The sequence below is a fragment of the Leuciscus leuciscus genome, assembly GCF_965113295.1.
Source record: "Leuciscus leuciscus genome assembly, chromosome: 14".
Taxonomy (NCBI): domain Eukaryota; kingdom Metazoa; phylum Chordata; class Actinopteri; order Cypriniformes; family Leuciscidae; genus Leuciscus; species Leuciscus leuciscus.
This window is the reverse complement of record NC_138738.1, coordinates 32,364,720-32,388,161: the sequence shown is the minus strand read 5'-3', so window position 1 is coordinate 32,388,161 and position 23,442 is coordinate 32,364,720. Positions and strand designations below refer to the sequence as shown.

Here is a 23,442-nt window from a genome sequence, read left to right as displayed (position 1 = left end):
GTTGTAAGCCTAAACTTGACATTAACTTAAACTCATAAACTTGTCCCTCAAATCTGATTGGTTGATTGGAATGTTGTTCCTGGATAAACAAAGATGGTTCTGCTGATTTGGCATTTCTTGGCCAACAGGTCTCAGTAATGTTGAACATTGACAAAGGGCAGGGTGTCCTGCAGAGTTTGACACTTTAATTTTAGAAAAAGTGGATATGTTTATTAAATATACAGTTAGCAGTGTAAAACGAGCCTGTCCATGGGTTTTTAGATACAAAATAAAGTGCATGGTCCCAGCATGGCCTTATATGTGATATTTGTCACTAGTATTGCAGTTACATCATTACAATACAATACAGTTTGAAGTTTTCATCCCCATCCTGTTTCGTTCATCCACCAGCAGTACAATCATATGGCTAAATATACAGTTATGCAGCACACAATCACTCAAGATGGTTGTCAAAAATACATACTATTTGTAAAAATGAAAAGTTCACATTTTTGGCCCAGTGATATTATATGGGGTTACTGTATGCTTGGATGACTAGTTTAAGCCTGCTGCTCAGATTCTCAAATTTAGTCAGATTGCTTGGAGTATTGCTTATGTAAACTGGTCATCATGAGAAATTAAATGTTCATTTATTTTAAATAAAATGTTAATTGTACCATTAAAACAAACTGTAACTTTCTCAACTAATACATTATAAGGGTAAAAGAGAGGTTGGAAAATAGTTATATGATATATTTTGGTGCAAAACCTTAAGGGACAAATACAAAAATAACAAAAGAAAATGTAATATTACAAAAAAAATTAAAAACCACACAAATTATATATATGAAAATAAAATAAAAAATAATACACCCCCTTTAAGAAACAAAAGTGAGCATTGCATGCAAAATTAAAGTGTGCATATACCATCTAATTTTGCATCATTATTTCATTGTAACCTAAACAAAAGCAAAATGTTCCTTTACTCACAGTTATAGAACTGAGCTTTACTGCTTTGCAAAGGCTTTAATACATATACATATGCATTATTGTAGGTTAATCTATAGATATCATTCATTTGAGAGAGATATACAGAATAAATGTAGTTTATGACAGACATTTGTGATAGTAAATTCTCATATAATACAGTTCATTTGAAAGTTGATACTATTATTATAAAGCAATTCACAGCGGCCTGGTATATAAATAATGTTTGTAAATATGCAAACCTGTTTAAAATCATTATTACCATTGCAAATACTTCAGTTTGACCCTACCCTACAGACTGACATCAGCTTCATGAGGATACAGACTGTATTGCTTTATCAGACCTGAAGGGTCACAAAAGGGCTTTTCACACTGCAATCATCCCTGGGTTATCCTTATTCTAAACCCCGCTTTTAACCCCAGGTAAAGGGACATTTCACACTTGTAATTTAGAAGCGAGATAAGTAGGTCTACCTCTTTTTCCCCGTGGTTATGAAACCCTGCTCCGGAGCAAGCCAGGGTTAGCACCGCTTTTGCAGTGTTAATTATGGTGCCAATTGTCAGTCACAGAAACACCACATGACACTTGTATAAACTGTAGGTTATGTTTCAGCGTTTGAGGGGAAAATGTCAAATGGTGACATGAAACTCCCCGTTTCATTCTTACCTTTTAAAGTTTGAAAAGTCCATTCGATATTAACTTGATAATACAGTCGATAATATAGAATGCGCAAGGCCTTTATGCAAACAGATCGCGTGCTGCGTGCGTTCGTCCAATCAATGACACTGACACCACAAATAAGAACGTTAACCCAGGGTTTAGGAATAGACCTTATTCAAAGCACGCCATGTTTGATTTTTAACGGGAACGAAAGTGAGGCTGTGAGGGACAGAAAGGAATCTCTTCAGTGGCTTGTACTGTTATTTAATGTGTTTTCGGATTGTTCTACTGACAAAACACTGCAAAAAATATCATTCCAAGAAATTGCAGTAGACAAAAAACTCCAAACAACATGAGCTGTTGAAAATTATAAGTGACCTAGCAGCTATACAGCTTTTTACAGCAGGTGCAATTGAAAACACTGAAAGCCTATCCCTCACAGCCTAGCTTTCAGACCGGTCGTGGTGCTGCACTGAATAAGGTCTATGTACAGTGTGAAACATCAGCTTATGAATACCCAAGATAACCCAGGATTCTGTTTCCCCAGGGTTTATAATGACCCACGATTTACTATTTCAAATGTGAAAAGCCCTAAATAGTCCTGTAAACACCACTAAATAACAATTTTTTCAGTATCACATATTGTCTTAGGTTTTATCAACATATTCCTCAACTATTTGTTAGCATTTGAGATGTTTCTTGTTGGACATATCGTTCCATATTCTCAGTATCTCCTCTGGTGAAATCTGATGTACAGTCAACACTTTTCGGTAGCGGCATAGGCTATAGGTCATTTTCCAGTGATTGAATCCATTGTTCTGGAAGGGCTGAATGCCTAGTTTCCGCAGGCACAGTCCCACGTACACATCCTCCAGATGCAGGAGTCTCGTATGTAGGGAGGTCTTATAGAGCAGCTCCGCCATGTCTCCGGAGAACACGTATCCAGTCCCAGAGCAAAAAGCAGGGTACCTGCTTTCAGGGTAGAGCTCTCTAGACATGAACCACTTGCTGTGAACATCACGTATGGGTCCTCCGTTTATCACGCGACCCGTGAAAAAGCGGTGCCTTGGTTTGGTGTTGGGTTTCAGCAGGTTAAACACTAAGTTGTCCATGTTGACAAATATATCACTGTCGGTTTTCATGATGTACTGTGCATTTGGGCAGAATGAGGACACCCACCGCATCCCCATGAGAGTCTTCAGGGTCAAATTGTGGTAGGAATCCACAAAGTCCTCGACTAGGATGTCATGGAAGATCTGGCTCTCTTGTTCCACCATCTGGTTGAGCACAGGTTCAGTGCTGAACCCGAGAAGAAACAGCGTGACAATGCGAACATCGGCGAATATGTTCTCATCTCCCCACGTCTCCCGGATCGCCTGCCGGGCGTCAAACTCCTTGTGGTTGGTGCTGATGAGGAGGACAAGAAAGGGCGTTGTGCCTTCACATTTTTTGGGCTCATTGATGAGGAACTTGAAATTGTGTGGGTTCAGAGTACGCGTGCGGATATTGCTGAGCGTGTCGTTCTTCGAGAGCCGCGGGAGCGGTTTGCGGACGAAGGTCATCTGACCCACGTAGGTGGTTGAGGGCCGGGAGCCGCTGAGATACCACAGAGCACTGGCCCAGCAGACCACAGTCAGCAAATACAGGCATGACACCTTGGATGGCATCTCGTCAGTGGCTGGATCACCTGCCAATCACACGTGTTCAGCCCACAGGCCAATCACGTGTAGCTATTTGGAAAACATGGCTCAAATGAGCACAAGCCCTCCATCTTTTGATGTCAGTGCTGGTTTAGTTTTGCTCAGATGTATTCGTTCTGGAAACACAAACATTACTCAACATTTTCCTCACGTACCAAATGCTACCAATTATCTCTTGTTATTTAAATGGATATCTATATTCTTTCATATGCAGTTATTGATAAAGGACAAAGAAAGCATTATCTTTACTCGTTCTCATTCTAGATCGGTGGTTCTCAACCAAGTGGCCAGGACCAATTAGGTGCATCAGCAAACTTCCATGGGATGACTTAAAATTATTTGTAGCACTTTATTTTACAATCCTGTTCCCCATGTACATACTATGTACTTATTATAGTAATTAAATAACTAGGTAATAACTAGATACTAACCCTGAACCTTCACCGAAACCTAATCTTAAAGGGATATTTTACCACTGGAAAGATGAATGTGTGTTTAAATTGGGTCATTTATGTAGTAGAAATGTGAAATTATTTTAGAAGTTGGTGCCTTCTAGACTGAGAAAAGGCAGAAAATGTATTTTTTGGCTCATGTGGATGAAGACAACAACTCCCAGAATGCACTTGCTTCGCTGCCCAACGAGGCCACTCCCAAGCCACGCCTACCGGTTACAGAGGGCAGTATCGGAAGAAATGATACAACTAGGCTATAGTTGACTCGAAACTGAAAAGACAGCGTTTTATCATGAAATCCCACCCCCTATGGGCGGGTTGAAAACATGCGGAACGAGCTCCTCCTACTGGCTGTAGTCTCTAGCTTCTGGTCAAAAAAGCCTCCGATGACGCAAAATTATGAATTTTGCGTCATCTGAGTTTTTTTTCCAGACACACAATACAGAAATCTCTTGTCTCAGGGGGACATGAGGGAGGAACGCACGATCATTCGAAAATACTACCAGGTTTCTACTGATACAAAGCTTAATGCTAATCGGTGAAGTATCCCTTAAACATAATGTAGTTGTTTCCCTTAGAAATAGAATCCCTTAAACATATGTAGATTTACTGTAAAATAAAGTGCAACCAGTTATTCAAATTAATATATTATTATTATTATTAATACAATTTATATTAATAATATTACTAATAAATTAAAACAATTCAACTTTATTAAAATGCTTAAAAATACATAAAATCTAGAAATCATATACCCCCCCCCCCCCCCTCATTAAGTATCTATTTTTGTTTATAAAAACAATTAAGAACAAGACAGCTTTTTCATAATTCTAATAGAAATATCCCATCTAAAATTGTGTTAGACAATGAGTAGACTTTGAGTCAAAATGATTAAGAACCACTGTTCTAGATGTTTCTAGAAGCTTCTATACTCTTCTGATCTGCTGAGATTTGAATCCACTTCATTATGATTGACCTTCTAATCACTGTGGATCATCACTGCATTGCGTCTGTTCCGACATCATTAATAAAGCATATAGGGTGGAGTGGATGGAGATGCTCAGTTCAGGTGCAGCAGGATGCCAAGCTGTCCTCTTTAGGGGGTTTGTTGTCTTCCCAGATTTGAGTGTGAAAGCGAATCTAAAATAGAAAAACAGAAAAATATAGAAAAATTAAATGTATCTGAATGTTGAATGTACTGTAACACACACACACACACACACACACACACACACACACACACACACACACACACACACACACACACACACACACACACACACACACACACACACACACACACACACACACACACACACACACACACACACACACACACGATCGTCATTCTAGCCCTCTCAGCATCTTAGGTTCTCCAGTTACTGTACTTTATCTGATTTATTAAACAGATAATTCTATAAATATAATACTTACAAAAATAAACTGTACGCAAGTATAAATTTGTTTGAATTAGACATACAGTACAGTAAATATCTTATAGACTTCAGTATAATCTTTATAAATCCATGTCTATATATCCAGGATATTATATAAAATGAATAGTATAAATAAAATAATAGTAAAACCCTGTCAATTGGTTAACTATAAGATGATTTACTCTGTACAGTCAAAATCTGTAGATCTAATCAGACATTTCATGTAATTTTACTGTTAAATGTACAATATTGGAAGTGAAAAAGAACAAGTCGTCATGTAATTTACAATAAAAAAAGTAAATTGACATTCCTAGAATTTTCTGTGACAGAACCCATTTGATGGGTTTTCATCAATGAAATGTTTCTTCTTAGTGCTTTGTTATTAGTTATGTACATTATACTTTTATGTCACATCTTATGTTGTTAAATTAATATTTATTGTGTATTTTAGTGTTTGTGATGATGGTGTGTATTTGTGTGTGACACCATGCACCTTCTATAGGCTATATTAGTATTTACCTTAACTTGTGGAAAAGCTACTTTTGTGTGTGTGTGTGTGTGTGTGTGTGTGTGTGTGTGTGTGTGTGTGTGTGTGTGTGTGTGTGTGTGTGTGTGTGTGTGTGTGTGTGTGTGTGTGTGTGTGTGTGTGTGTGTGTGTGTGTGTGTGTGAAATTACTGATGAACTAGTCAACATGATGATTTTCTCATTACCACCTGTTTTTATGGTGGTTGTCTTTTAAAATTTTGCTACTGTGTTTTTTGTACCGTAAAGTTCTGACAATCACAGCTGCTTTTTTAACTATAAAATTCTCTCTCTCTCTCTCTCTCTCTCTATATATATATATATATATATAGGGCTGTCAAGTGATTCATTTTTTTATCTAATTACATGATGTGAGAAATTACCCCCTTTTTGGGGGTAATTTCTCACATGATTTAAAGTCATTATTGTGTTAAATGAGAAAAGCACTAAAAAGACATTACAAAAAGTAGTTTTAGAAAGAAATATTTTATTTGATTCAACATAGAATTTATTACACATAGACTTTTAGGCTACAACGGCCATGATATATTTTTTTTTTTCAGAAGCTGCATCTGAATTGGTATTTATAAATATTAATATATATACACAGACCAAAACAGTTTGGTTACCAACATTCTTCAAAATATCTTCTTTTAGGTTCCACAAAAGAAATAAAGTCATACAGGTTTGAAACAACATGAGGGTGATTAAAGGTAATAAACTGAATTTTCATTTTGGGCAAACTATCCCCAAAATATGATAAAAAAAATTATTAAATGACACTCTAAGCAAGAAACTAAAACTGCCAGTAAGACACTGAATCATTAATTCATTCGATTTGTTCAAATGGTTTTTTTTTCATTGAGGAATGAAGTAAATGGCTCTCTTTATAAATGGGCCTTTGAATTTAAATGAATTTTTTTTTTTTTTTTAAATAGCACATTTAAAAAGAATAGGGGAGACCGAGCGGGGACGGTTGCAACACTTTTTGCATTTCTCTCAGTTAGCCTAGAGACTATTTGGACTAGACCAACCAAATTTGTATATGTTAAACTTGCATCTGTCTGCTAATTACCCATACCATTTAAACATGATTACATATGACATATCGTTCACAGTATTTATTTGAATGGAAGAAGTCAGATGTTGCAACTGACCCCGACCCAGGGGACGGTTGCAACACAACCATGGGACGGTTGCAACATGTTAAAAATACCTTAAATTTCTCTAATTAACTTTAGCTTTTTGTCTCAATGAGCATAGAATTCTGAAAATATTAACATTTTTAGGCCTACTATAATATTATAGTCTTATTTATTTATACAATAATATTATTGTAGCCTATTATTTATTTATTTAGTCATATTTATCAAATAACAGTTATTGAGTTTTGTTTGTTTGTGTAGAACATATGCCTACGTAGATTCAGTGTGCAGGAGTTACAGATGCTATTCAATCTCTCCATATTTCAGTGTCAGACAGGAAGAATTGAACAATTTGCAATGCAACAAACTTTTATTAAACATGCAATTTATAACTTGTTGCAACCGTCCCCAACCCTATCAGCCATGACAGAACATCATATGCCTGCTAGACACACTGACTTTGACACATGCTAACCATGTCACTTAGAAGTCAACAAAACAATAATTCAAACTAAGCAAGTTTTGATTAACTCATAGAAAATGTCAGGACAGTATGACAAAAATACATCTCATGAAATTTTTTTTATTTAATACCTCCAAAACAAGTTTTGTTCAATAAATGCAGCAGCAGATGTTGAATATGTCTTCTGTCTTCTTGGTGGGGGGAGTGTCTAACTGTGCATGTGCAGTGTGAGTGTCATCACTCTAGCTTCTTTCTGATTGGAGAAAAATGACATGTTGCAACCATCCCCTGTTGCAACAGTCCCCGGTCTCCCCTACTTTTTAATGAAATCCCCCACAAAAATACACATAAACAGATGGTGCTGCGGGTGGGACTGTAAACTAAAGGTAGACTTGGTGAAAAGATCTATCTGTCTCCATTGCAAAATTGCACTTCAGCAGATATTATGCACCTGAAAACAAAAGCCGAACAAACAACAACATCAGCAGCAAATGTCTGGGAAGGATTCCAACAGCAGAGCCAGAGGCGATTTGTGAGCCCGTCTCCTCCCTCTGAACCTCACTTGGGAGAGAAAAGCGACTCATCCTTTTTTTCTGGCCTGTTGGTAATGTTTCTATGAACCTCGATTAACCTTGGTTAGATACCGGAGAGACTGGGCCACGGCTGTTTTCTGTGTTAGTCAGTATAAAGCATCTTCAGCACATAAGACACCAAGCATAATTTTCCACACCAATGTTATTTTAGTATCATATATATACTGTATATATATATACAGTATATTTACTTTTTACTTTTTTTATATTTTATTTCAGTTAATGCTTATTTTATTTCAAGTAATGATTTTTTAAAAATGGTTTTAGTTCCAGGTAACGATAATAACCCCGTGCCACACATACTAAAGATATTCTGCAATTTGGACTGAAGTGTTTCTTCCACCTTTTCAATTTTTTTATTTTTATTTTTTATTTTTTTTGAATAATAAAGGGATACACATTGAATGCAATTTAAGTCACTTTGGATAAAAGAGTCTGCCAAATAAGTAAGGGATAAATCAATAATTTGACACAAAATATTGATTTAAAAAGGTGTTTATTGATTTAAAAATCTTTGTATTGTAAAAATCTTAATATTGATTGTTTAGCGTCCGCTAAAGAAAATAGTCCATTCCGTCTCTACGGTTAGAATCCTGCGTCCATAGCAACGCTCTGTTTTTCATGGCAACGGTGTGTTATACTAGCAGCAGAATTCTAATGTAGACCACATTCTACATTAGAATTCAACCAAGCCATGTAATAATTAAATATAACTTAACATACAGTGCATATAAAAAGTCTAAACACCCGTTATAACAGCAGGTTTTTGTGAAAGATAAATCAAATTAGAACTTTAATTTGACTTTAACTTTAAAAATTACTGTCTATGCAATGCTATAGAAAACTATAGTACAAACGACATTCATGGAAGGACAACAACCAACAAAGAACAGAGGAAGCAAGCGAACAAGACACACCTGGGAACAATCAGGGACTAATCACTGGGAAAAACTACAACAAACTACAAACATGGCACTCAGGACAGGAAGTAAGATAAAAGTCTTGTTTTGACACTATGACAAAATTAACCAGATATTTGTACACATCTTTTTATAATTGAAAAATAAAGTAATGGCCTCTCAAAATTCAGCTTTGCCATCACAGGAATACATTTAAAAAAAATTATATAATAAAATACAAAACAATTATTTTAAAATGTAATCATATCAAAATATTACCGTTTTTACAGACAAACAGCACTTTCTAATCTAGGCCTACCTGTAAAATCAGGTTACAGGCATTTGATAAAATGTTTATTAATAGGTATGTCAAATCAATGTAAGTAGAAATAGCAAAGGATGATGGCAGAATGGAAAGAGATTTGTTGATTGATGGATAGAAGGATGGGTTTTGGTCCTAAAAATAAGATGGGGTGCAAGAGTCTCCACTATACAAACAATATTTTCTTCATCTTGATTCCCCCTTCTTTGCATCAGATCAACACCAGCCTCCCTGTCCTTTTCTTTATAAAGGTCAGATACATGCAAATGCTGCAAATGCCACAGTATGTAAGCTAAAGAACAACCTCTGAAGTGATACACATTACATACTGATTTAGCAAGTCTGTACTTCCTGGAAGTGTGTGTGTGTGTGTGTGTGTGTGTGTGTGTGTGTGTGTGTGTGTGTGTGTGTGTGTGTGTGTGTGTGTGTGTGTGTGTGTGTGTGTGTGTGTGTGTGTGCGTGCGTGTGGACAAATCATAACATTACCACAAAGATGGCAATATTGAAAATCCTTGTCCTTGTGGGGAAATGTTTTGGTCCCCATTAGGAAAACAGCTTATAAATCATACTATAGGTGATGTTTTTGAAAATGTAAAAATGCAGAAAATGTTCTGTACATGGTAGGTTTAGGGGATATAAATAAAGTTTGTGCTGTATAGAAATAATTGTCTATGGAAAGTCCCCATAAAACATGAAAACCCAATGTGCATGTTTGTGTGTCTCTCTCTAGCAGTAAATTTGCATATGCATGAAATTGTTTCTGGGTCATTAACCATTTCCAAGGTAATATCCTTGTGAAAAAAACTTGTGCTTAATTGTTGAATGTGCACTTCATGTGTACTTCAAATCATAAAAGTATATAAAAAAAACTGTGATTACAGATGATATAATATTGATTAAATAAAATGCCACTTAAATGTACTTAAAGAGCATATACTTTCATGACTTTCATGACAATCACTTTTTAATAATGCCAAATTAAAAGTTTTACTTTAAACTACATTTAAACATTAAATCAGTCTTTTGTGCATGCTTTAAAGAATTACACTTGTCTGAAAACATTACATTTAGTTCATAGTTAAGTATTTTATTTTAAATTAATTCCAGAATAAGTACTCATTTTAAAAGTAAGCTAAAGTGTACTTATCTTTCACAATATGCACAGCTGTGTCCAGAAAACGATCCAGATTGTTTCATGGCAGCTAAGACCACAAAATATATATATATCCTTCTCAATATATTGGTAATTTCTCTCTCCTTCTTCTTTAAATGGATAGATAGTTCACCCAAAATTCTGTCATCATTAACTCTCATGTCATTCTAAACCCATACAGTGTGACTTTGCTGCCCAGTCAGTTAAGACTTCACTTAATCAAGTATTCCTTAAGCACTCCTTTAAATTCCACTAAGCACCTAAACCGACTGAGACAAATCAGACAAAAGTATTTGTTATATTTAACAAATAATCTTTAAAACCCTCACCGACCACAAAACAAGGTGTCTGTTACAATCCCCAAAGTAATAGAACCAGGCCTCTAGTTGCCATGGTTTTATGATTTAAAAGAATGCAGAGCTCATTTGAAGTCATTTGAATCAGGCCATAGGAAAGACCCATAGCCCTTAAACAGACTTTCCTGCATGAATTTATAGACGAACTGATCTATAAATGAACATGCATCCCAGGACACTGTGTGTATGTGTTATTACTGTCTGGTATGGTGTCTCTTGTATTGAATTTTGTTCTATGCATGCATCATTGACTGGACTGGACTTACATTTAGCTGCTAGCTGGCATCATGATAGAATTATTAGATAATGTACCCTATTCCAACTCAGTCGAATAATCACTCGAGACATAGGCTATACAATCATGCATCCCATTTCCCTATGTGGTCACACATTCTTATATAGTGCTTTTGCCTATGTATCAATCCTGTGATGAATGTGTTATTATTATTCGATTAATTAAGATCACAAATATATTTTTCTGGGTATCTAAGAATTTGTATTTTGATGACCTGCATGATTGTGTATATCATATGTTTATGCCTATGCAGCACCCAATCCAGTTACAGATGCAAATGCCCTGTAAGAACACAACGAGCCGTAAAACTTTCCCTCCGAAAGCTTAAGTACGATTGGCTAACTAACCTAGGAGGACAGGCCATCCTCAGAGATTTAAAGCCTCCACACAAGTTCCTCCTCTGCTTATGCTGGTTGCTGTACGTGTGTGGGACTGGAAACGGTTGCGGGCCGGTCACGGGCCGGTAGGCCCAACGCATCAAGCCATGTGCAACTTCCTCGACCATGACAGAGTCGAACTAACCGTGCAAGTTCATCATATCTTCTTTATTCCTTCAATGCAGAAAAGATCGATTGCAACTTCAACGCCATCGACTCACTGAATTAAATTAAATCAGGAACTTGATTTAAACTAAACTGCTTTAACTGCAACGGCAATGCAAGTATCGTACAATTAACCGACTAAATGGTTGATGGTTCTGTTCATGGTTGGATGAATCTTTTCCATAGCATAATAACCTTTTCTTAAAATTAATGAATAATCAAAAGTGTTAGCTGGACGAACTGATTAATTGTAATAGTAATTTAGCTATCAAGTTAACCAGATTAACAGATTCAAATGTTCATAATTGATCATAAGTTATGATTAATTATTCATATTTCCTCTTTGAGCTAATTAGTTACACAAGAAACTGCACACAAAGGACTGTGGGATATCATATGCAGCGAATATAATATAATAAATAATCCTATGGCCTACTGTTATGGTATGGCGGTTACTGCTTTTTTTGTCCTTTTGGAGTGGTCACATAAGTCCAAGGGAGGCGAGTAGTCCGAACCCATGTGCATGACAAAACATGAACAAATACAACAATAAATACTTGACTTGAGCATGAACCGGACACAAATTCACCAGCAGCGGTAACGCAAAGCAAAGCTAGACAATGGGAACATGAGGGCTATATATACACAAAGACAAATGACAAGATACCCCTGTAAGTAGGGGTGGGCGATAAGAACAAATACTAATTTTGTGTTATTATATCTCATTTCTGTTATTAAAAATAAGAAAAAAGGCAAAAAATAGGACAAATACAATATAACAAAAAAATTAATTAAACAAATTAAGTTTTTCAAGTACAACAGGCTTATTTAACATGTACTGTACATTAGTACAGCATTTTTTTTTTATATTGTATAGTCTGTTCACTATATAAATGAAATATAAATGTATTCTTTCTTATTTAAGCTTAAAAAAGTTATTCAGTCAAGAGCAGTAGTCGAACACACCGAGAGGAAAAGAAGCACATGACCTGATCATATGACATGACAAGAAACATGACAATGAGAAAACTTCAAAACAGTGAACCAACAACCATAACAGACGTGACAGGAGCACAATCACTCGATTTTCCAATTTCTTTCATTGTATAGAAAAGCGTCCAGGATATTTTTCAAAATTCTTTCCTTTGTGTTCCATGGCAGAAAGAGCCATGGGTGGTTGGAATGACATGATGAGAGTGAATAAATGATTACCAAATTTTCAATTTTGGGAGAAGGAGAGAGATACTGAAGAAATATACATTTTGTTTTCTTAGCCTATATTATACCTGGATATGTTTTGGGTCATAGCAGCATTACCAATGATAATACAAAATACAAACTGGACATTTACATTCAGACACTTCATTTTATTGGCAAATTAGACAGGCAGCTGAATACTGATGGATGGGGATTATGTTTTAGAATCTAGCAGACATAATTTGATTCACATATTGAGTCAGCTTCCACTGACCATTACTGCTACCACTATATTAAGCTGTACTAAATGCACTGCAAAAAAAGTTCTCAGTATTTTTTTGGTTTGTTTTCAGTAAAAATATCTAATCATATTATAATCTTAAAACAAATAAAAATTTAACTGAATATTTTTTTTTCTTACTCCACTGGCAAATCTTTCTTTTATTGATTACATTTTTTATTTATTATTATTATAAACAAACAAACAAACAAAAAACAGTCAGTGTTGTCTTGGTCTCTTCTCTCTCTCTGTCTGTCTGACTGACTCTGTCTGTTCTGAATGCAGGTCAATAATGTCTGCCAGAGACTAAACCATATTTCTCGGTTCAATGGCTGCATATTTGTCATGTGTATAATTGTGTTTGCTATAATGTAAGGCTTTCTGTGATTTACTGATCAATAAACAGATGCTGGAAACTGATTCTCTCACCAATAATAAATCTTGAGGCTGTGTGTATCCTTCCTGGCACTGGCTTCAACAGCAATGGCTGACATGTTTTTTCCCCCCACTCACTCATATTGTCAATTCAAAATAAACAAATAGCAAAAACATAATAAATATATAAATTCAATTATATATAGTAATTACAAACTCTCTAAAAAATCTAAAAATGCATGTTCAAATCAAACCAGCTCAGGATTATTCAATTCAGTTGATGAGTTGGAATTTGAATTGATTTGGCCACGTTCCAAGGGACATACTTTCATATTTACATAGTTACCAGGTTTAAAAAGGGGACTTATTAAAATACAAAGTGAATAATGCACTGGCCTATACCTTGAAGCCGGTTTAGGTGGCTAGCCCGATACGTTTCAGTTTAGTTTGCGCCAACCCTGGGTTTTAGGCACCATGAAAATGGTTTGGCTTTTAGCAGTGTTCATCACCATAGTAACTTCTTACGCTCCACGGCTAACCTGGTCCGGGGCAGGTTATGCTCCAGGAAAGAGGTTGCAAACCAAACTTGGACCAATCAGCTGTGAGCAAAGTGACACATGTCTGATGCGATAAAGTCACTCCACCTGTTTCCACTCCAAATTAAAGATCACTACACAGCAAATGATTTTTAAAGACAAAATCGCCCGGCTTTTAGTAATGCTTATTTAGAATAATACTTTTGTATGATTTAGATATTATTTAAGGTAATTATTGTACCCTTAATTGATCACACATGTACAAATTTAGTTGATCAATTATTATTACGCACAGTTTAATTGAATAAATATATAAAGGTAATATAAATATGCTTAAGAATCAATAGATAAAACTATAAAATGACTACATGTGAGCTTAAATGTTACATTTTCTCAGCCTTTATCAGATGTATAAACTAACTTCACAACTTTTACTTGCACTGATATAGCAAGACTTTTTATTTTAGTTGTCCTGTTTCATAGACAGCTATTTTCTTCTTGCTGTGCAAATTTGTTTAAATTCTTTATATTTTTCAATCTCGTAATATTCTGTAGTGAATCGCGCTGCTTCTCTCGCGAGAAATAAATCTCAGTTTCACTCTTTCTCAGCATGTGATTGGCTGTTCGCTACTGATGTCACACCTAAACTCAGGATCAAAGCCTGAGTTGACAGAGAAAGTTGATGATCAGCATCATATGTGATGATTAGTACCACCAAAGCCTCGTTGGATTGGTTTGGTTTTATCAACTCAAAACCAATCCTGTAACCCTGAGTCTGTTCAACTACCATCATGGTACAGGTGTTGCGTTGTATGATTGTTTACTAGCATATTGTTAGTAAATAATTTACAATGACCTCAGAGAATAAAAAAAATGGAAATTATCACATTAGCCCTATAAAGTCAATTAGTTCAAATCCCACATTTACATTTACATTAAAGTTAATAAAAAAAATGTTAATCAATATTGGACCACTTGCACTGAGCTTCGTGACACACTTCCGTTTGGATATAGTACATCTCACTTGTTTCCGGTTATGTTTACTTTCAATGTACTGTGGTGAGTGTGGTCATTGAGTTGAACAAACGCTGCCTAAAATGAGTGTCGAAATTTCTACATTTTTATAGACAGGAGACATATTCTGATGTTTACTGTGTGACGAATTTTCCAAACTCATTGTAACATCATCGTAACAAAGTTTTAATCCAACTCAAGCCGATCTGAGAAAGCTGCAGCTGTTAAAAATACGCCATTATTTCACTACAGGGTGAAATCGGGGGGCAGTCATTCGGAAAAAAAACTGAAGATTCCCCGGGCGCCGGCGTTGATTAGCAGACCATCACCTGCTGTTAGCATTCCATTGACTCCCATTCATTTTGGCGTCACTTTGACAGCGAATAACTTTACAACTGAGGCATTTAAAGACTCAATTTTTCCATTATTTATTTCTAAAGAAACACGAAAATGTATAAAAGGCTCCATTACCTTGTATCTTACGTTATGGCCCCGTAGAAGCAGTTTTTGTAAAAATAGGCTAACGATTGCGTCATAACCACGCGACTCTCTGTCGCACAGTAGAGAGATTACCGTATGGACAGGAGGAGAAGCTCGCGGGCAATTGGGGGGACGTGGAGGCAAAATGACAAAATAATTAATCAGAATACTTAGCAAAAGTTTCTCCTGCTCCTAGCTCATGAACACCTCCTACTCACACTCTCCGTCTCTGCAAGTTTCGGAAGGGAATGATTCAGATTTCTCTTGGCACAGCTACTAGAAGACAGACGGGTTGCTCACGTCACATCTACGTCGTCAAGCTCAGTTTGAGTCTGCGCAGTACGCTCGACCATCAGGAAGTGAGAGCTTCTAATTGACTTCACTTTTCTCCGTTGAAACCTATGGGGTCGCTGTGTCCATTTCTTTTGTCTATGGGTGAAATACAGGCAGCTTCAGTGAGCCTGCCGCACAAGTGCTGAAAAGTGAAGCCAAAGTGTCTCGATCGCCCCCCGGTGGCTGGTCCCAGTAAAGGTCATAAAGCCCGCCTCCCCATGAAGTCCAAATATGTTTTCTGTCATTTTAGGGAGTTTTTAATCACGCTGATTTAAGTAAGTGTTCGTTTTTTAAAATAAGTTTGGTCTTAGTTAGTTATTATTGATGCTCTGGGTGTGCTGAATGCTCTAACCGGAAACTCCCGATATGTACGAAGTAGAACTCAGAAGTAGTTGTGCAAGTAGTCCATAGGCAATGAACCAACGAGTCTCAGAAGGCGACAAACGTTTCATGGTCAGAAGCACTTTCTGTCTTAATACTGATGAATGCATTTAACATTATTGATAGCCTGTTGGGTTCTAATAAATGCTTTGATATACATCAGAACTGTTTCAACTGCACTTTAGAAACAAGATACTCTCCACTATTTAAATATTTATGTGGATAAGAAATGCTTAAACAAGAAAGTGTAATTGGTATGCAAGTGGGTTTGTTGTCCCTTATAGCTCTGAGAGAAGCTGCTCTACTTAGATAGAAATCAAACACACACACACACACACACACACACACGTCTGGTTCACTATCTTTGTGGGGACTCTCCATAGACTTAATGGTTTTTATACTGTACAAACTGTATATTCTATCTCCTTACACTAACCCTACCCCTAAACCTACCCATCACAGCAAACTTTCTGCATTTTTACATTTCCAAAAAAAGTAATTCTATATGATTTATAAGCTTGTGTACCCATGGGGACCTCAATTTAGGTCCCCACTGTGACACGAGTCCCCATGAGTCTGTGTGCATTCAGATTGAAGTCCCCACCGGGTTAGAAAAACACACGCACGCACACGCACGCACACGCACACACACGCACACACACATGCACACACACATGCACACACACATGCACACACACACACCTTCATGTTTTATGAGGACTTTCCATAGACATAATGATTTTTATACTGTACAAACTGTATATTCTGTCCCCTAACCATAACCCTACCCATCACAGAAAACTTTCTGTATTTTTATGTTTTCAAAAATAAATAAATAAATAGGCCTAAATAAATACATGATTTAGAAGTCGTTTTCCTCATGGGGACCAAAACATTTCTGTTATTACTATCCTCATGGTAACATTTGGTCCCAAAAACGTAGGGTTTACCAAAACCACAAGCACACACACAACTAATACAATGACATTATATTTCCAGTTCTGCAGTAAACTTATTCGTCAGCAAAAGAAAGTCAGGGAAAATACATAGGAATGGGAATTTATACCTTTCACTTCACAATAACTATGAAATATCACTATAAAAGTAAAAACACACTGACAGATGTAGATGTATTGAAAGTAAAATTTGAATGTAATTAAATAATTTTGCTATAAATGTGCAATCAAAAAAGAAATTAGGTGCTCAGACAGATGTGCTATATCAGGGCCTCAGGGCAAGGGACATATGCTATTAAGGGCCCTAAATATTTACTGTAAAAGTCCAAATTTAAGTCACGCTCTCAGATACCTTTTGGAATGTCATGTCATGCCAGCTTACAGGGATGAGAAAACGTAAATTAGCTACAGTACAACTTTAAAGTATCCATAAAAGTTTCTTGATTATGCAGGAGGGTGTAATTGCTATAGCTCAACAGAATTAATCCCCAAAAGCACTTAATCAAAAGCATGTCAACCACCCAAATCATGGTAAAAAAAAAAAAAAGAAAGCTGACTGTATTAAGAGCATGCCAACAGCCTCGTGAATAACTAATCTCTCTACACTAAACAAAAAGTAACAGACTGACAGAGGTCAGATCTGTAGGATGGCCTCCATTCAAACTGCACAATATGATGCATAGCAGCACTCATTTCAAAAAGCTCCATATAAAGTACCTAGTGTCACACAAAAACCTCATCATCTGAAATGTAAATATGGCCTCCAGGCAGGGGTGTAGATCTCATTTGAACACAAAACTGTCTTCACAATATTGATTATACTATTGACAATTTGTTGCTTTCCCATGCTGTCCTCGCCCTAGGATCTACACCAAAGACTTAAATAGATATTACTCACCCTCGTCTCGTTCCAAACTTTCTTTCTTCTGTGAAACACAAAAGAAGATCATTTGAAACGATTTTTGCCAATACAATGACAACCAGTGGGGTCCAATGTTGAACCAATTTCAAAAAAGTAATTTCAGGTTTGTAATGACACATGAGGGTGAGTAAATGATGACAGAATTTTCATTTTTGTGTAAGGTGAACTATCCTTTTAAAGACTCTTTTTAAAGGACTCTTTTTCATATGGTTAAACCATATGTCAGTGTTGATGGAATACGATGGTTTATGTATTGTGTGTAGAATCACACACTTTCAGGAAAACAATTTTTAAAAAGAGACTGAAAAAGTTGTAGGAACTAAGCCTAATGGTGGTGACGTTTAAGTAATGCGACCATGGTGTAGATCGTTTATAGCCTATGTTGTATTTAGGCTTCAAAATTCATAAAAGTTGTTAATTTGTGAAGATTATCATGATGAACAAACTGTGCAATTAGAGCTTTTTTTTTTTTTTGTAGTTGTCCAAAAGCCAAAGAAAAAAAAATCCTTACCCTTTACCCATTACCCTTTAAATTGGTAGAGGGAACCAGACTTCTGGGTTGGCCTTTAAAAATACATCATCACTGCAACAGTCTATGATAATGCATGTTATTTTTAATGTTATGGGGAAAAACTGATCTTAATTCAGAGACTATTTTGTAGGTTTAAAATCAATGCTAGGCGAATTTAACAGATGTGATGCACTTTTTTTTTTTAGATTTACAGTTTACACTGGATTTAAATGTGTGATTGGTCTCCTTGGTTATTCATGAGAAGGCAATGCCATTACCCTTTAAAAAACCTTTAACAAGTCAAACCAATGATCCAATCTAAAGAAGAAGTACTAGTATCACCTGATAAATAATTACTAGTAAAACTGGAACAGGTATCAGCAACAATTGCAATAGTTAGGCTGCTAGTCAGTAGTTGTCAAAATAGTGAATAATTATCAAAATAATTTGGCAGTAGTTACCAGTGACAACGGAACAGTCACCTGTCACTAGAGGGATAGTGAAAGTAGCAAAGAAATAAGTAGGCTAGTTTTATATATATATATATATATATATATATATATATATATATATATATATATATATATATATATATATATATATATATATATATATATATAAATATATATATATAATTACTAATACTAAATAAATACTAAATTGATTAAATAGACCTTGTTGGAAGTGCGAATCTAATGAATATCTACTAGGCCCTATATATAGGTTATATATATACATATATATATATATATATATATATATATATATATATAATAGTCTATTTGGACTACATGCTAGTGATTTATATATTAGCAACATAACAATTTTATAATATTTACGAATGAAAATAGATGTATGCTGGTCTTTTGATAACAGATCACAAAATATACGCAGAGACTGCTTTGTGCATCGCTCCTTTCACCCAAAACCACAAAAATAACATCACATGATCATTGTAGCGCTGCTCCTCTCACCTTAAAGAAAAGGACGCTCTACAAACGCAGTTCGACACACTCGGTAAACTAAAACGTGGCAATCCGAGGCAACCTACCTTTTCAGTCAGATTATCTGCCTTGGTGAAATCCAGCCATTTGTCTGCAAAGCACAAAGCGAATGGACTGTGTAGTGAACGAGCGAGCGGTCGAATGGTTGCGAGGTGGTGGTGCGCTGCATAGGGTTATAGAGCGCTGTCCAATCAGCAGCCCGCAGGAGGCGAGCCAGTGCCAGCCAACCGGTACTACACCCTCACTTCTTACTGCAGCCTCTCTACAAAGACATCAGGTGAAGATGACGATTGCTTTTGATAAGGCAAGGCTGATGACTGAATTAATTTACCTTTCATTGTTAAGTTACCAGATACCACTTACGATAGTTAATGTAGCAAATTAATACATTAAAGTTACATGACAATTCTAACTATTTGACTATAGCCTATATTAATCCACGTATTTGATTAATCCACGTGTTAAATGATATCTATCTATATGAAGTACAGTAATAATCATAGCTGCTTTAAAAACCTGACCAATTCGTTAGCAACTATTACGCCCGCCATTTTTTTCAGACAAGTGCTTTTCTAATGTACAAGGATAAAAAAGATAAATGGTACAAGTTGTATTTTATTCCTTTAAAAGAAGTGAATTCTGTGGATTCAAAGACTATAGATATGATTAAGTGTCTCTCTACATTCCCAAATGGCCATCGGTGTACACCTGGCTGCTCTGAGGTAAATATCACAATTTCATTTAAAGGGACATTTCACCCCAAATTAAAATTGTGTCATCATTTACTTACCCTCAAGTTGTTCCAAACCTGTATGAATTTCTTTTCTTTGCTTAACACAAAAGAAGCCATTTTGAAGAATATGGGTAATCAAACAATTGGTGGCCATATGGAAAAACAAATTACTATGGAGTTGTCATACCTTCATACAGGTTTGGAACAACTTGAGTAAATATTGACACAATTTTCATTTTTGGGTGAACTATCCCTTTAAGAAGCATACTGATTCAAGTCATTGTAGTCATAGGGTGCTTCTCATTTATTTGTGCATCCTCGCTTCCTTTCCTCGTGTCTCAGCTCCACCCCCTGTAGGATGCAAGGAAAGAAAATGAGGACGGAGGAGTCAAAGGAAATCTTATTTGTATATTGGAATATTCTTGATCAGTCGAGCGTCACTTCAAAACTTCATCAGCTGCGCTCAAAGGATCTGCCCTTATGTTGTTAAAGTTTGCTTATTTAAGAAATTAATAAATAATAAAGATAAAGCAAGATGCCCTATTGATATGATATATGGTTTATTTAAACTGCAAATGTAAAGCATAAATTAAAATTATTGTGACAGATGTGAAGTGGGAGGAGAATTTATATGTGCGTCAGGTTTCTCGACAAGAAAGACTTCCTTATAGGATACACCTGTGCATGCTCTCTCATAGCTCCTCTGGAAGCTTCCTCACCCCTCGGTCCTCGCTTCCTCGCGGTACAATTAGAGAACTTAGATGTCCTTTAAGATGGCTGAATTCAATCGGTTTCCGGGTCACGGGCTGGAGGACGGAGGAGTGAGGAAACGAGGAAGCATCAATTTGAGTATTGAGAAGCTGTATTTAAGTATGGGAAGTTCACAGCATAATTGTTGCAGTAAACTTGCTAGACGTTCTTGAATGAATTGCACGCCGGGCTGTTATCTTATGGACATTGACTTTCTCTTAATGCCCCTAAACATGACACTGAAGAAAATGAACTGTGATTGGTTTCTTTACATGCCGTTCAAACGTCCTCTTGGGTGGTTTTTTACAATAGCTTATTAACCTTTAAAGACAACCTTACTGTGAGCTATAAGGTTGTTATTCGATAGTATTTTATTATGTTGAAGCTGTTAGCTCGTGTTATTTCAACTTAGTTTTAAAACAATCATGTTTAACAGTGTGGGCAAAAACTACATTACCCATGATTCTGTACAGAACATTTCACCAATCAGAGAGTCGAAACAAGCAAAACACCAAAAAATCTCTGTAGCTCCGCCCACTCCCATAAAGCGCCTCGAATGACGTAATCGAGCCGGTCTCCATACTCTCTCAAAATACTTAAAAATATATTTTAATTTTGCAAAAAAAATTTAAATATATAGTTTTTTATGTAAAATTAACATTTTTAAAGGAGTAGTTTTATTTTTCGCCATTGTTTTTAATTTGATTATGCTTTGTAGGTCTTTACCTCAATAAAGCCTTTAAGTGCACAGTCTTGTATCTTTGTATTTTTGCCCCATTTTAAAAAACGTTTTTGAGCAAACCTTAAACCTCTGTAGACAGGTTTTTGCTTCAACTCAAAGTTTGTTGTGATTCACTGATTCATGGCTTAAAACGCTTCAACAAAGACTTTTTTAAAATCTTTATGGGAAATTAATGGAATGAATTGAAGAAATCTTCCGAAACCAACACAGCTGAAAAAGTTGGAGGGCACTCTATTCACTGAAATCTTCTAAAGCTTGCCTGAGTTTGCAAAAGTAACCAAGGGGGGCAGTGCTTATTTATAAAGCGTTATCTTGTAAAATAATTAGCTTCAGCTTTTAATTTTAATGACTGCTTTTTTGGATTGGTGACTCATTTATGAAGTAATCGATTGATAACGATCAATCGATTGATGATTGATAACGTCAGCCAGCAGCCATATCACCCTGTAGCCCAAGACTGGTTGCCCACTGAAGCTAAGCAGGGCTGAGCCTGGTTAGTACCTGGATGGGAGACCTCCTGAGAAAACCAGGTTGCTGCTGGAAGAGGTGTTAGTGAGGCCAGCAGGGGGCGCTCACACTGTGGTCTGTGTGGGTCCTAATGCCCCAGTATAGTGACGGGGACACTATACTGCCAAAAAGAGCACCGTCCTTCGGATGAGACGTTAAACCGAGGTCCTGACTCTCTGTGGTCATTAAAAATCCCAGGATGTCCTTCGAAAAAGAGTAGGGGTGTAACCCCGGCTTCCTGGCCAAATTTGCCCCTTGGCCTCTGTCCATCATGGCCTCCTAATCATCCCCATATACTGATTGGCTTCATCACTGTCTCCTCTCCGCCAGTAAGCTGGTGTGTGGTGGGCGTTCTGGCGCAATATGGCTGCCGTCGCATCATCCAAGTGGATGCTGCACATTGGTGGTGGTTGAGGAGATTACCCCATCTATGTAAAGCGCTTTGAGGTCTCAGAAAAGGCGCTATATAAATGTAACGAATTATTAATTATTAATTATTATTATTATTTACAAAAGAACTTCTGATAATGTTCTTTGACTATGCATGGATATTTCATATGAAAAATACAGAACATTATGCTGATGAAATAAAAAGATAATACTGATAATTCCAGAAACATGGTTTTTATTCATTGTCAATGCATTAGCACTAGCAGTATAATGGAAACAATTAGTTCTAACCACCTTAAGACAGACAACCTGTCAAAAACTCTTTCAAACAAAAGCAGAAATCATAACCCCCTATGAATGTTCTATAATGAAAAAATAAAAGAGTATCTGCAAACACAGACACATGAAAAGATACATGAATTTTGAATTAAATGTTTACAGCAAAAACAAAAAGAATCACAATCATATTACCCAAATTTGTCTTGCACACCAGGTGCTTTCAATAAAGCTTTTAAAAATGATCAGAATGCAGTTAAATGTGCTGTCTGCTGCGAGCTGAGTATAAAATACAATACAAGCATGCTAACAATCATCTCTCCATGAACAGAGATTTGGTACTGTTCTAAGGGATGTTAACAGAAACTTTGATTGTGTATAAATGAGTGTATGGCAGATTAAACAGTGTTCATTCCCCCCCCCCCATCCCATCAGTCATCATCATAATATCGGTTCTGTTTAATTTGATCCTCTACGGACAAGAAGTCATTTTCATCCTGCCAGAGGCTACTGGCTTCACTCAGCAGCCCAGAAGCTTTGGTGTCATTT

The 23,442-nt window shown here is 36.3% G+C and overlaps 1 protein-coding gene across 5 annotated transcripts; it reads right to left on the bottom strand.

Moving 5' to 3' along the window:
* Positions 1–433: 433 nt before the first annotated feature.
* On the bottom strand, positions 434–21,083 carry b3galt1a (UDP-Gal:betaGlcNAc beta 1,3-galactosyltransferase, polypeptide 1a). 5 transcript variants are annotated; one of them, XM_082189561.1, is made up of 5 exons: positions 19,543–21,083; positions 18,499–18,544; positions 17,957–17,984; positions 4,756–4,919; positions 434–3,443 (listed from the first exon to the last, which is right to left on the bottom strand). In XM_082189561.1, the coding sequence occupies exon 5, from the start codon at positions 3,292–3,294 to the stop codon at positions 2,308–2,310; it is 987 nt and encodes a 328-aa protein (XP_082045687.1). In that variant the 5' UTR covers positions 3,295–3,443; positions 4,756–4,919; positions 17,957–17,984; positions 18,499–18,544; positions 19,543–21,083; the 3' UTR covers positions 434–2,307. The 5 variants fall into 5 exon arrangements, with proteins under 5 accessions (XP_082045687.1, XP_082045688.1, XP_082045685.1 ...); XM_082189562.1 differs by lacking the exon at positions 18,499–18,544; XM_082189559.1 differs by lacking the exons at positions 17,957–17,984; positions 18,499–18,544.
* Between the last annotated feature and the right edge of the window lie 2,359 nt (positions 21,084–23,442).

Excerpts from the sequence above, each read along its gene's own strand:
- b3galt1a (XM_082189561.1), bottom strand. The coding sequence starts at position 3,294 with ATGCCATCCAAGGTGTCATGCCTGTATTTGCTGACTGTGGTCTGCTGG.